This window comes from Mytilus trossulus, chromosome 1 (genome assembly GCF_036588685.1).
Source record: "Mytilus trossulus isolate FHL-02 chromosome 1, PNRI_Mtr1.1.1.hap1, whole genome shotgun sequence".
Taxonomy (NCBI): domain Eukaryota; kingdom Metazoa; phylum Mollusca; class Bivalvia; order Mytilida; family Mytilidae; genus Mytilus; species Mytilus trossulus.
The window spans coordinates 68,441,580-68,455,278 of record NC_086373.1 but is presented as its reverse complement, the minus strand read 5'-3'; the positions used below and the strand labels follow the sequence as shown (position 1 = coordinate 68,455,278).

General features: G+C 30.7%; 1 protein-coding gene across 1 annotated transcript in view; it reads right to left on the bottom strand.

Moving 5' to 3' along the window:
* The window catches only part of LOC134691568 (fibulin-2-like), a 39,853-nt gene that overhangs the window by 12,117 nt on the left and 14,037 nt on the right, over window positions 1–13,699 (bottom strand). The window contains exons 9-15 of the mRNA XM_063552169.1: window positions 12,694–12,879; window positions 11,725–11,913; window positions 3,006–3,262; window positions 2,439–2,583; window positions 1,582–1,734; window positions 914–1,030; window positions 377–580 (exon numbers count right to left, since the gene is read on the bottom strand). Coding sequence (XP_063408239.1) covers window positions 377–580; window positions 914–1,030; window positions 1,582–1,734; window positions 2,439–2,583; window positions 3,006–3,262; window positions 11,725–11,913; window positions 12,694–12,879 — 1,251 coding nt within the window. The remainder of the gene's footprint in view (window positions 1–376; window positions 581–913; window positions 1,031–1,581; window positions 1,735–2,438; window positions 2,584–3,005; window positions 3,263–11,724; window positions 11,914–12,693; window positions 12,880–13,699) is intronic.

The window sequence follows — 13,699 nt, the reverse complement described above, 5'->3', positions numbered from 1 at the left end:
GAAAATGAGGTCAAGGTTAGACAATCAAAACCAGATGGACATGTGGACCATATTTAACCATTACAATCTTGCCACATCCCAAATATAGTTAACCCTATTAAATAATACTAATATTTCCCACAGAACCTACCATTCAAACATGTACCTTGTATTCTTTTGTAATAATTCCATAATTCAAAAAGATTTGACCTTCAGCTTATTGTATCTTAGAAACAGGATAACACAAACTTAGACAAAACTTTACATTGACCAAAGAACCAAAAACATGAGGTTAAGGTCAGGTGACACCTCACAGACATGCATTTACAGCTAGCAATTATGCCATACACCAAAAATATATTAGACATAAGAAGTTTTTGTATCACAATGATCTCACCTTCACAAGCTAAGGAAATCACATTAAAATTAAATCCTCTATTACACTGCCTTTTAGTGACACACTGTCTTGTAACAGGATTAAGTTCAGCTCCCTCTGGACATTGTGGTGGTGGAATCCGTTCACACCTGTGTGTTCCCTCATAGTTGACACATCGTGTGTCACTCGTACAGTTGTGTAGACCTTCTCGACATTCATCCCTATCTAAAATGTAAATGAGATACACAATGTATGACTGATGCCAATTTTGTCTTTTAGCGATATTTCATCACCATGAAGAAAACTTAATAATATGTTTGTTAAACTATAATTTATTCAGTGGAAATATCAAACATTTCAAATTAGAATAAATCCTTATCTCAATGAATTATACGTTAGCTTTGGTTTTTTTTGTAGTAAATGACTGATTGATTGTTGGTTGCTTAATGTTGCAAAGGAATACACAAAATGGTGATAATAAATAAATACTAGTCTAAGATCTTCCCATTTAAATGTTTAAACAAACATAAGGAATTGTGAAGAAGTTTTAGTGAGTACCTTGACAAGTATGTCCGTCTGACGATAGTGTATATCCAGCATTACACTGACAAGTTACTCCAGAATCTGTGTCTACACATAATTGGTTACAGGGGTTGTAGATGGCACATCTCATACCTAAAATATAGTTGTTTAAATAACAAAAAAACGAAACTGTATTAACTCAATAAGGATAGCAGAAACACTCCACATATTAAATTATACTGTATACTTCTAGTAATTGATTTCATTTTTTTACAACTTTTTTTAGTGTTATCAAATTTGTTTTGGGATAAACAATGTTTACTTATTTTAACAGAAAATTGCTTATTCATTACTAAAAAATTACAGCGATTTTTTGTCATAGTCGTTGATAGCGGAAGTTGCTGTCTATATGTCTATTGAGGCTGCTCAATAATGTAAGCACCACATCTACTTTTAGCTTATAAACGAATAATGACCATTCATGTTTAATCATGAGTTACCTCCATTTATACTTTCTTTATTCAACTTTTGAATCAGCACTAGATTTTAAGGTACAAAGTTTTATCAGGTTTTTTTCCTCTAGAAAATGAACTATTCATAGTTATTTACTGGCAGATTAATTCTATTGTGAAACAATTTTATTCTCTAAAATTTGTGAACTCCAACTACTGGAGGAAGATATAGAGGAAAGAATAATAACTTACGACTGTCTTGATCCCTTATACAGGTTGATTCATCTTGATGTAAACTATGACCTTCAGGACATTCACACCTGTAACTGCCGATCGTGTTCACACAAGTGTGACTACATAACTTATTAGGATAAAGTTCACATTCATTGATATCATTACTGACTTCTGAAATGAATAAATATATAGAATTTAGCAGTTTTAAGAAGACTGCATCACTTAAAGGCATACCTTACAGTAACAGGGACAGAGCATAACTAATTTAAATTGATTATAATATGCATTGGATGTTCAAAGAAATCATCAAATCATATGTGTGAAGTTAAACATTTGTTGGTTTTCATGATTTGCATCATTTTAAAGTACTTTATAGCTTATTATAGGGTATGTCCTTTGCTCATTATTGAATTTTCTTTTCAAGTTTAAAATGTTCATAAAAAATTGCTTAAAAAATTGCTAGGAAAATTCAATGTGAATTCTACACATACTTTACAGCATTTTGCATTTGAACCTTTGAAGCATTTCTATTTTTTTGTTTTAAGTCTTTGTAAAACCAGATGTCAAACATCATTCCTGAAGACCATTATAAATGTAATATTACAAGAGCAGTCTTGTTTCATGGTATGTTTGTTACAAGACAAAATAAGATGAATGTGGCAACTTTTCATCCCTTCTTGCAGAGAAATCTCATCTTGCAAAAAGTGGTGTAATTTTATTCAGAATATTGAAATAGTCAACAATTTACTAAATGATCATAAAATTGGCCTGTGTCAAAGAACAAAGTGACCAAACTTTGACAAACAAAATATCTAATATATTATCAAAGCATCTGTATAAACTTCATGTTTTGAGTTGAGTCAATTTCATAATACCTGTAATGTTAGCTGCATTAGGTCCGAGACAACAATCTTTATACACACGATCACATGGACCCCCAAATTCCTCATTCCTCAACAAGTTACAATCACTTCCCATGGACCTGGCTGTAATACCAACCCTGCAGCAGTGACAGCATTCCTTCAATTGAAAAATGTTCATTTGATAAAATACATATCTTATACTGAATCAACCACTTTATATCAAATACTGGGTATTAAAGCATGCTAAAACTCAAGGACTAAGAGAATATTAAAGACAATTATTACTGTATTCTTTATTTGTCATTTTTGCCAATTTCTCTCGTTTCTATATTTGTTCACTATTTCTATTTATAAATCATATAATAGATAACAAATTTACATTCACTTGAGAATTAAAAATGATTTGAAATTGAAACTATGAAAATTAATCATATAATTTTTTATTACAAGGAACAGTTTCAAAAAGGTTTTATCATAGTACATAAATACCTTTCAACGTCAATTCAATATAACTTTTTCCAGCATAAATAAATATCTATGTTGATCTTTAAAGTTTTAGTCTTAATAGTCGATTCATACCTTGTACTGCTCTGACCCAAATACATCATCCCTGATGGCACAAAAACTGTTTTCAGATGCATCTTTTTTACCATCCTCACACTGTGTACGATGCTTTTGTTTCATACAACATACTTCTAACAAAGAACGACAACTCCGCTGGTCATCTTGGTGAACATTTTCTACAGCACTGGGATAATTGTCACAACGACTGCTCTTTGATGCCCACTGGGTACCTACCACACAACACCTTACTAATAGATTTGTATCCACACCACCTAAAACAATAAAGATGTCCCTATGACTCCTTAATAATGTTAAACTAGAAAAGCAATCAAGGAGTATGGGCAATAAGGCCCTTATTTGGCCCAAAAATGACTGCTAATTTAAAAGTTATCATACAAATTTTTAAATTACTGAAAACTTGACTAAGGTACAAGGTACTAAGAAAAAGAAAATAAATTTGACATCAAACAAGTAACCATGGCAACAAATCATGACCTTATTTGCATATTTTGTTAAATTTCATGATTTCCCTTGTTTTTTCATCAAATTTTAGGTATATTTGAGATTGAAAAAGTATGTGCGCAATAAGAAACAACTTTTTATTTAGTGAGATCATGCCAATAGTTATAATAAAGCTTCTGTTAAATTATTATGTTGTTTCTCGGCTGCGCAGGATGTTTCCCCAACAAAGATAAAAAAAACTGCAAAAATTCTGTATTTTTCATCGTTTTTGTGAAAACAGTACATATTATGACATAATTGTGACGTCACCAGATAAAAATCTTTCTGTTTTTCATTTTTAGTTCTTGACCCTATGCATTTCTTACCATTATGTGCCAATTTGAAATGGTTATCAAACATTTTATTTTCTTGGGCCAAAACTAGGCCTTAATGCCCCTACTCCTTTATTTCAGATTTGATTCATAAATAAACTATTGGTAGGATAATTTGAGCAATGTAATAAGAACCTGAAGTGCAGTGATTAAAATGTATTTTCTGCATTAAAAATATTAAATATTTTAAAACTTAGTTGTATAGCAACCACTTTAGGTAGTGGTACAATTCATAAAAGTTATATATTTTTGGTTGTATAAAATTTGTAGCATTTCTAAGGGAAGAACATCTAATAGACTGAAGAACTTTCCAGAACTTAGTTTAAGAGTCTCTGAACTATTTTTTTTTACATTTTTATACTGATTTTGTCTTCCAATGTTTAATTTTGCAACTTTCTTTTTCATGTTTCCCCAAGATAATTCTGACTAGAAAGAGATGTTTTCATGGATGTCAACTGCTGCAAAATTTCATAAAGAAATTTACGGAAAATTTAGCTTATATCTAACGGCAAGTATTAAAATAAAATTGATATCAAATCTAATGCTTACCTTCAGAAATTCCAAAATGTGCACTCACAACTAAAAGTACAAAATATAAGAACATTTTCCAGAATATCTAAAAATAAAATCTTTCCAAAATTTAAGAGAAATGAAAGTTTAAAGATGTGTATTCCTCCCTCCTTTATCTATCCCTACTTAATTTCCACTTATGATAGTGAAATTAAAGTTGAAACACAAGACAAGTATAATGTACAGGGTTAACATAGGGGTAATTATAGATTATTTGATATCTTTATTAGCTAATGAGATAAACTAATTAACATTATCAAATAATGAAACTTCATTAATAAAAAGTCTGACCCTTGGATAAAAATAAAATAAAACTATCTAGGCCAATACATTTTTAAAACTGAAATTGAGACATGCATTCTGTAAAGAAGGGGAATAAATCAGTTTGAGAAACTATTCGAAGCAAAACAAATTATGAAATTTTTTTAATACTATATACCTTAAAAAAATAACTATAAAAATTCAATAAAACAACAAAACTTTTAATATGCAGAATTAACATAGGATAAATGATAAATGCAACAAAACATAATTTCATACAATATTTGACAAGTTTAATTTTTAATAGATAATTAGTTTCCTCTAGAGTACCCCTGGATTATTCCCATGTGGTGAAACCAATATAAGTAGTTATACTTCAATTGTATCAGACATCTTATGACAAATGTCCTCTCTATGTGGCAGACACCTTTTATAATAATTAAAATATTTTAATACCTCAATTCAACTGATTTTTTACCTAACAATCAAATAGAGTTATCTAATTAAAAAACAAAAGGTATTTTTGTTCAAAAAAATGTTTAACCTATAAAAGATGTGTTATTTTAATGCATAATTTACATGTAAATTAATTTGCCAGACAAAAATTACTTTAAATTAGTGTGTTACGCTCCTAGTTAGATTTTAATCCTGAATACTAATAAAGCTCCAATCATACATACCAAACTAATTTCATAGATTTAGAATAAAATTAATAGAAATTATGATTCCTTTAATTCCTTTAATTTTATAGTGTGTTTGCTTGTAATTCCTGGCGGATAAAATGAAGCCAAATTTAACTTTATTTAGATACAGTTCAAATAACCAAACAAGCAGAGACAATATAAAGCAAAATTAATAAATTAATATTTTTTTCTAATATCTGTATTTGGGTTAAATTCAGTACTATGTGTAATTAACCAACTTAACCACTAAAAGGAAGTACTTCACTTTATTTGAAGTGGTTCTATGTTATTAATGTTGAGTGTTCTGATACCTTCAAACAGATAAGGAGTAAAATTTGTGAGAATATTAAAAGTTGCCCTCTTAAGATTTTATTTATTCTAATATGCGTCATTCATATAATAGTCAAATCTTCATTCAATTTCTTTTATTCTTATAGCAGACATTTTTTCATAACCAATTTTTATACAGACGGTCATTTTCATTAAAAATATAACAGAAATTTACAAAAACTAGATATGTCAAAGCAACACGAATGTCCCTGTCTCAAAAAGTTCATATATCTGCAATTTCTATAACACATGTGGACACATACATGATGGTAGTCTCACATATCATAAATCAGTCTGTATAACAATTTTAAAGTTGTAAACCCTAAATTCTGGCTAAAAGTTAGCGGAGCGGAACGAAACTTAAAATTGAACTATAACTCATCATGGTTAACTCACATATAAAAAATCAGCCCAATATCTGAAGGCATTTAGAAAAAACTCTTTGTTTAATGGTTTGTCACGGAATGACAAAATGACGAAAGGAGTAGGTCCTGTAAGACCCCTTTTTGGCCCCAAAATATAGCAGTTATATAAAATTGTAAAAATCTAAACTTTTAGTTATTTATTGGACAGTAAAATGCTTCTGCTACATAAATATGGGCTGTTTTTGACAATTCTATGCACATATATTGGGTACTAGCACCATTACATCATGCTAAATTACTGAAATCCTCACAATTTTAGCTTTTTAGTTAAATTTTATAGTTTTCGTGTAAAACAAAAGTGGCCGCATTCGTGTTCATCCTTAATATTGAAATGTAAGTTGTATTTTATGATAATACATAACATATATAAAGGTTGAGGATGAACACGGATGTGGCCACTTTCATTTTTGACAAAAACCATCTGAAAAGTGATATTTTTAGGCATATTTGGTAGATTTTTTATATTTCAGCTTGAATTGGTGAGTTTTTTATGACTAAATCAGTTTAAATCTTTCACATAAACTAATTGATTCAAGTAAAATAGATATTTAAGTGTTTAAAAAGTGGTCACAATCTTTCGTCAGATGAACCTGAAATTTGAGGCCAAAATCGGCCCTACTCCTTTCTGAATTATGGAATTTCTGAAATACTGACTTACAGAATTTTGGAAAAGGGTAAAACTTTATGGCACCGACAACTTTGTTGCTGGGCCATAAAACAAGAATGTGTCCATAGTACACAGATGTCCCAATCACACTATCATTTTATATGTTCAGTGGACCTTGAAATTACGGTCAACACTCTAATTTGGCAACAAAATTAGAAAGATCATATCATAGGGAACATGTGTACTAAGTTTCAAGTTGACTTCAACTTCATCAAAACCTACCTTGACCAAAAACTTTAACCTGAAGCAGGACAGAGGAAAGGACAGATGCACAAACCAGAAAACACAATGCCCATAAATGGGGCTTAAAAAATGTTATAAAAAAGATAGCTACCTATATGAATTAGCACAATTGTGGGGGATCCAAGTAATTTTGTCTTAAACAGTCACCAATTTTAACAGCTCTTGTTATAATTGTCACCAAACCTTCCAGATTCAAGAAAAGCTGGTTAATAGCTGGAAGGCTTTTGATGCAATATTTGTGGAATACCAAGTACTCAGTATCCATGAATCAAGTTCTCCAAAAAATACATGTCAATTTAATCAATAGCTGAAATAAACAAAAAACTTACCATTTAGGTATTTCTTTATCCACACATTGACAACCACAATATATGCCTTGTTAGCAGGCTAAACTGGAAGATCTAAAGAGCCTGAGTTGCTCACCTTGGTATATGTGCATATTCAATTAAGGACACTCTCTAACATTGTAGACTAGAATAGAATTCATGACAAAAATCTCTATTTTGTTGATCTTGTATTGCTTATCATAAGTCTATTCAGTTTCTACTTTTTTAGTTTTTGCTTGAGACACAAAAGAGGGTAAAACAAAATCCTCGTTTAAGGGGCTTGGCAATCACTCTTTTAAAGTGTGACAGCCTCTTACCTATATCAGCGAAATGTGACTTGTTAGTAGATCTTGCCTTTGCTGATCATTTTTGATATCTAAAGTGTCTATCTATCTGTTATTATTTATATCAATTAAGGCAAGACCCCCAAAAAGAATAAAAATCGTCATTAAAGGGACATGTCAGACAATATACTTTTCATGGTCTTAGTTGTAGATCTTGTTTAACTGATCACTTTTGCTTATCTATCTATCTATCAAATATACATTTTTATGATATAGGCAAAAGCCTAAAAAAACATTTTTTTTTTAAATTATCAAAGTGCAATAACTCTAATAAGGAGTTGGCTGACGATATGGAAAATTGAACACAATTGTAGAACTTGTCTTGCTGATAATTTTTTCAGTTTAATGTTTCTCTGTATCTTTTAAAGTCAGTCTTTAAAAGATAATAGGCAAAAATGAAAAAAAAAAAATAAAATTTATTATTTAAGGGTAATAACTCCTATTAGAATTTGTCAACAATTTCAATGTATATGGACAATTGGTAGAGCTGAACAATCTAAACATATTTGCGCCTGTCAATTTTTCTCTTTTCATAATTTTTTTCAAAATAATGTACAAAATTTTCATTTTTACCCTATGTTCTATTTATAGTCATGGGGGTCATGTTGATTGGCAAACACATTTTATAAACTAGATACCCCAATAATAATTGTTTTAGAGGAGAAGATTTTTGTAGAAGTTAACAGACAAAGATGATGATGGATGACAGATGCCAGGTGATGAAAAAAGCTCTCTTGGACCATTTAAAAAATATCTCAAACAAACTACAGTCAACTCCACTTTATTGCTACCGCTTAATTGCATAATTCAGGTAATTGCATGATTTTCAACTGCACAAAACCATTTCCTATTCTTCTAATGTTATCCATCTGTTGGGACACAATGTTCTAAATAATATCGGGTAAAACCATGTTATGAAATAGTTTTCTTCATATCTAAAATTGAATTCAACATGGATCAAAAGAAACAGTGAAACAGTTTATAGACAACAGAAAAAAATGCTGAACACTAAAAATGGTTGGTGTTACATGTTTTATTCTGTGTAGGATCAACAATAAATTATGTTGTAACTTTAAAATAGTATGTGTAAATTACTACAAAAATAATTCTGGTTGGTCAGTCTTTGGTACAAATAATCAATATACATTTATCAATTAGACATGCAAACCGTTAATATTTTTTCAATGAAACCATACAATATTTATCACAACCTGATTAAACATTTACAATGATATATAATGACAATGAGTAAATGGAAATTGCACATCTTTGAAAGGCATAAATACACACAAACACTATAAATATATGAAGCTCTTTTTACAGCATTGAATTGACATACATCATACAATAAGTAAAATGTTGGAAGTATATCAAATACTGGTTCTTTGTTCACATGTTCATTATGAGATCTGACCGATTCAAACTCATTTCGACACTTTTATTAATAATATTTCTGTATTAAATGTGTTGTACATCAATCTTTAGTCTTATTAAAATAAAATAACTTCTGATTATTCATGAAGTCATACATCAACCTTTCTTCTTTTCTGTACACTATTATAATCATCTGCAAAAAACAAAAACAAAGCTGAGTTCCATAATAACTTTTACATAATTCCTGGGAAACATTTTTAATGTTTTTTTTATAATTTCTTTTTAATTCAAACTTGAGTAAAAATCATTCTCTTCTTTTATCCTTCTTGAGTCATTTCACTCTTTCTCGTTATTAGCAAAAAATGTCTGCAATCTTTGTTATTCTAAAGATAAGCATATATTTATTATTGGTATGCAGATACAAATCATGACATCTCAAAATTTTAAATAAACTTTGAATTCAATTTCATGTGGAAATTAAGTATGGATAGGTGAAGAAAACGAGTGCTACAACAAAATTGTCATGCAATGACAAATCATTTAAGTAAATATTCAGGCTGACTTAGGAGTGAACTAACTGCTCCTCATTTCACAATATTTCCAAGCCTTTAAAATGGATTATTTGAATGGAGAGTTGTCTCATTGGCACTCACACTAACTATATCTAGCACTAACCAGACTACAAACTGAAATAATACATTTGAATTATCTCCCCTTTAACACAAATGAAAAGCCCCCAATAGACATAAATCTCTAGACCAAATTGACCATGGCCAAAACTTAGTAAGTTATTACAGCATTGACCTTCAGTTACAGGAAAGCTTTTATATTCTGTAAACAGGATACCAGTAGGATTTTTTGGAGAAAAAAAGGGAGATAATCAAAGAGAAAAAACAGGTGACAAACAAGAAAGGGAGATAATCAAGAAAAACTGGCAACAGAAAAATCAAAAATTGAGATAATCAACATAAAAAACCAGGTGACAGACAAACAAGAAAGGGAGATAATCATGTAATACAGGCAACAGAAAAAACAGAAACCCAGATAATGAACAAAGAACAAGAATGTGTCCGTAGTAGATGCTTGCCCCACTCGCACTATCATTTTTGCAATCAGTATAACCTTATAACTCTATTTGACATTAAAATTAAAAAGATCATATTAAAGGGAACATGTGTACTAAGTTTCAAGGTGATTTTACTTCAACTTCATCAAAAACTACCTTGACCAAAAACTTTAACCTGAAGCGGGACAGATGGACGAACGAACAAATAAACATATGAGCGAACAAACGAACAAATGAACAGACCAAAAAACATATTGTTCCTCTTCTTTCATAGGTTGGGCATAAAAACAGGTGATAAACAAACATGAAAAGGAGATAATCAAGAAGAACAGGCAACAGAAAAAAACAGAAACGCAGATAATGAACAAAAAACAAGAATGTGTCCGTAGTAGATGCTTGCCCCACTCGCTCTATCATTTTTGCAATCAGTATAACCTTATAACTCTATTTGGCATCAAAATTAAAAAGATCATATTAAAGGGAACATGTGTACTAAGTTTCAAGTTGATTTTACTTCAACTTCATCAAAAACTACCTTGACCAAAAACTTTAACCTGAAGCGGGACAGATGGACGGACGAACAAATAAACATATGAGCGAACAAACGAACAAATGAACAGACCAAAAAACATATTGTTCCTCTACTTTCATAGGTTGGGCATAAAAACAGGTGATAAACAAACATGAAAAGGAGATAATCAAGAAGAACAGGCAACAGAACAAAACAGAAACGCAGATAATGAACAAAAAACAAGAATGTGTCCGTAGTAGATGCTTGCCCCACTTGCACTATCATTATTGCAATCAGTATAACCTTATAACTCTATTTGGCATTAAAATTAAAAAGATCATATTATAGGGAACATATGTACTAAGTTTCAAGTTGATTTTACTTCAACTTCATCAAAAACTACCTTGACCAAAAACTTTAACCTGAAGTGGGACAGATGGACCGACGAACAAATAAACATATGAGCAAACAAACGAACCGATGAACAGACCAAAAAACATATTGTTCCTCTACTTTCATAGGTTGGGCATAAAAACAGATGACAAACAAACATGAAAAGGAGATAATCAAGAAGAACAGGCAACAGAAAAAGCAGAAAGTGAGATAAGCAACACGAAAAACCAGGTGATAGACAAACAAGAAAGGGAGATAATCATGAAAAACTGGCAACAGAAAAAAATAGAAAGGCAGATTATCAACACGCAAAAAACAGGTGACAGACAAACAAGAAAGGGAGATAATCATGAAAAACATGCAACAGAAAAAAATAGAAAGGCAGATAATCAACAAGCAAAAAACAGGTAACAGACAAACAAGAAAGGGAGATAATCATGAAAAACAGGCAACAGAAAAAAAATAGAAAGGCAGAAAATCAACACGCAAAAAACAGGTGACAGACAAACAAGAAAGGGAGATAATCATGAAAAACAGGCAACAGAAAAAAATAGAAAGGCAGATAATCAACACGCAAAAAACAAGTGACAGACAAACAAGAAAGGGAGATAATTGAGAAAAATGTTCTTCAGAACAAAAAAAGGTGAGATAATCAAAAAGAAAACACAGTTGACAGCAGCAATGGGAGATAAGCAATTATCAGCCTACCATTAACAGACACTTTCCTAACAGCCACAGAACCTTTGGTTACAGGAAAATGGTTATTAAGAGTGTTTTCTCTGATAGGTGTTTTAGACATAGGTATTGATGTCCTACTTCTTTCCTGTTTCTCCTGCACATGTTTTTGTGAAGGGTCAATATTCTCTATATCCATGGACTGGTTCCATACTGTGTCTTCTGAAAAGTTTGGAAAAAATCTTAATAAAAAAATAATCATTTTTAAGATTTTTATTATCATCAAGACATTGAGTTTAAACATAAAACTAAATTGTTCTTTTAATAGTGAAAACATAATATTTAACATAAAAAAAATCCTGTTTAAATTGATGCAAGTTTTGACTGTTACTGAAAGGCTCAACTGAGTTTGAATAATTTCAGTAAATTCAGAAATAACTGCATGCATTAATCATAATGATTTTTCATGAAAGGACAAAAAAAGAGATATTAATTATTGCGATTTAGGAAATCTGCATACAGATGTATTTACTATATCAGTAACCAATTTCTTATTATTGTGGTAGTTGACTATTCACATTATTTGCAAAAAAGAAAACATTGTAATCATTTCTGAATTTACAGTACACAACTAGAAATATTTAACTAAACAGTGGAATCATGTGGATTCATTTATTTTTGGTTGGCATCAATTTCCAATGAGAAAAAAAGGCTATTTTGAGGGTACATAGTTTTATGGTTTTATTGTTTATTCCTGTAAAAGTAACTAAAAATCGATTTTTGTTTTAATTTGAAGTTCTCTTGTACCCATGAAATCCACAAAAATTGGTATCCAACAAATATTAATGAATCCACAGTATTCTATTCAAGTCATATTGATCAGCTATTTCATGCAAAAGAAACAAGTCAACAAGAAATATTTGAACTGACAGCTCTTTTCCTGGCATTAAAAACCCAAATACATGCATTCAATTTCAATCAATATAAAATCCTATAATTTACCAAAAGTTCCTTCCTCTATAAGTTCTGGTGGAGTCTCCCCATTCACATTACTTTTTTCTCCAAGTGAACCTGGTCTGGAACTTCCACTTAATGCAGAACCTCTGGACCTCAATCCTGGCTTTGGACTAGATGTATGCATAGGTGGACCAAGTCCCAAGGCTGGAGTAGACGATGCTATTGGTGGACCTAATAAAAATGTTAAAATATTTTATTTTCATCTGACAATCAATCTACAAAATGTATCTGATATAGTTTGCTATTTTCAACTGTTCATTTTCCCTCTGATTCTTTTGCCTAATATTTTTTGAGGTCACAGTCAGCAAGTGGTACTAGAAAATATAAGGCAATTATGTTACATTACAATGCAGTAACCTCATGCTTTTCATCTCCATATTAAATTTAAGAAATAATTCATGGAAGCCATAGATTATTGGAAATTTACACATGGCCTGAGCCGTGATATTAGAATTTTATCCTGAGCGTTAGCAAGGGATAAAATTAAGGAATATCACGGCCTAGGCCATGTGTAAATTTCCAATAATCTATGGCTTTCATGAATTATTTCGCTTCTAATAGGACAAATACAATCATTAAAAAAACTGAAGCGAGGGTTTGTAAAGCTGTGTGTGTGGCTGTTCTTTTTTACTCCCTGTTAGATAAAGCTCAAACATTCTAATAAAGCCGTTGCTTGTATGGATTTTTTCGTTAACAACCGCTAGAATAAAAATCTGTTTCATTTTCAAAACCAACAATTGTCATTTTGATTTACATGTTTTTCTCATAAGCTACCGTCAAATCGAAAGTTGACATTTCGTAACTAAGGAGCCGCCATGTTGACTTGCTGAAATCAGTGAATATGCGAATATATAGTGCAATAGAATAGAAAATCAAACAAAACCTACCTTGATAATTAATTTTAATACAATAGTAAACAACATTGCAATGGTTCACATAACAGAAAACTTTCAACTCTAACGTTTTCATTTGTATGACTTCATGTTTTGAA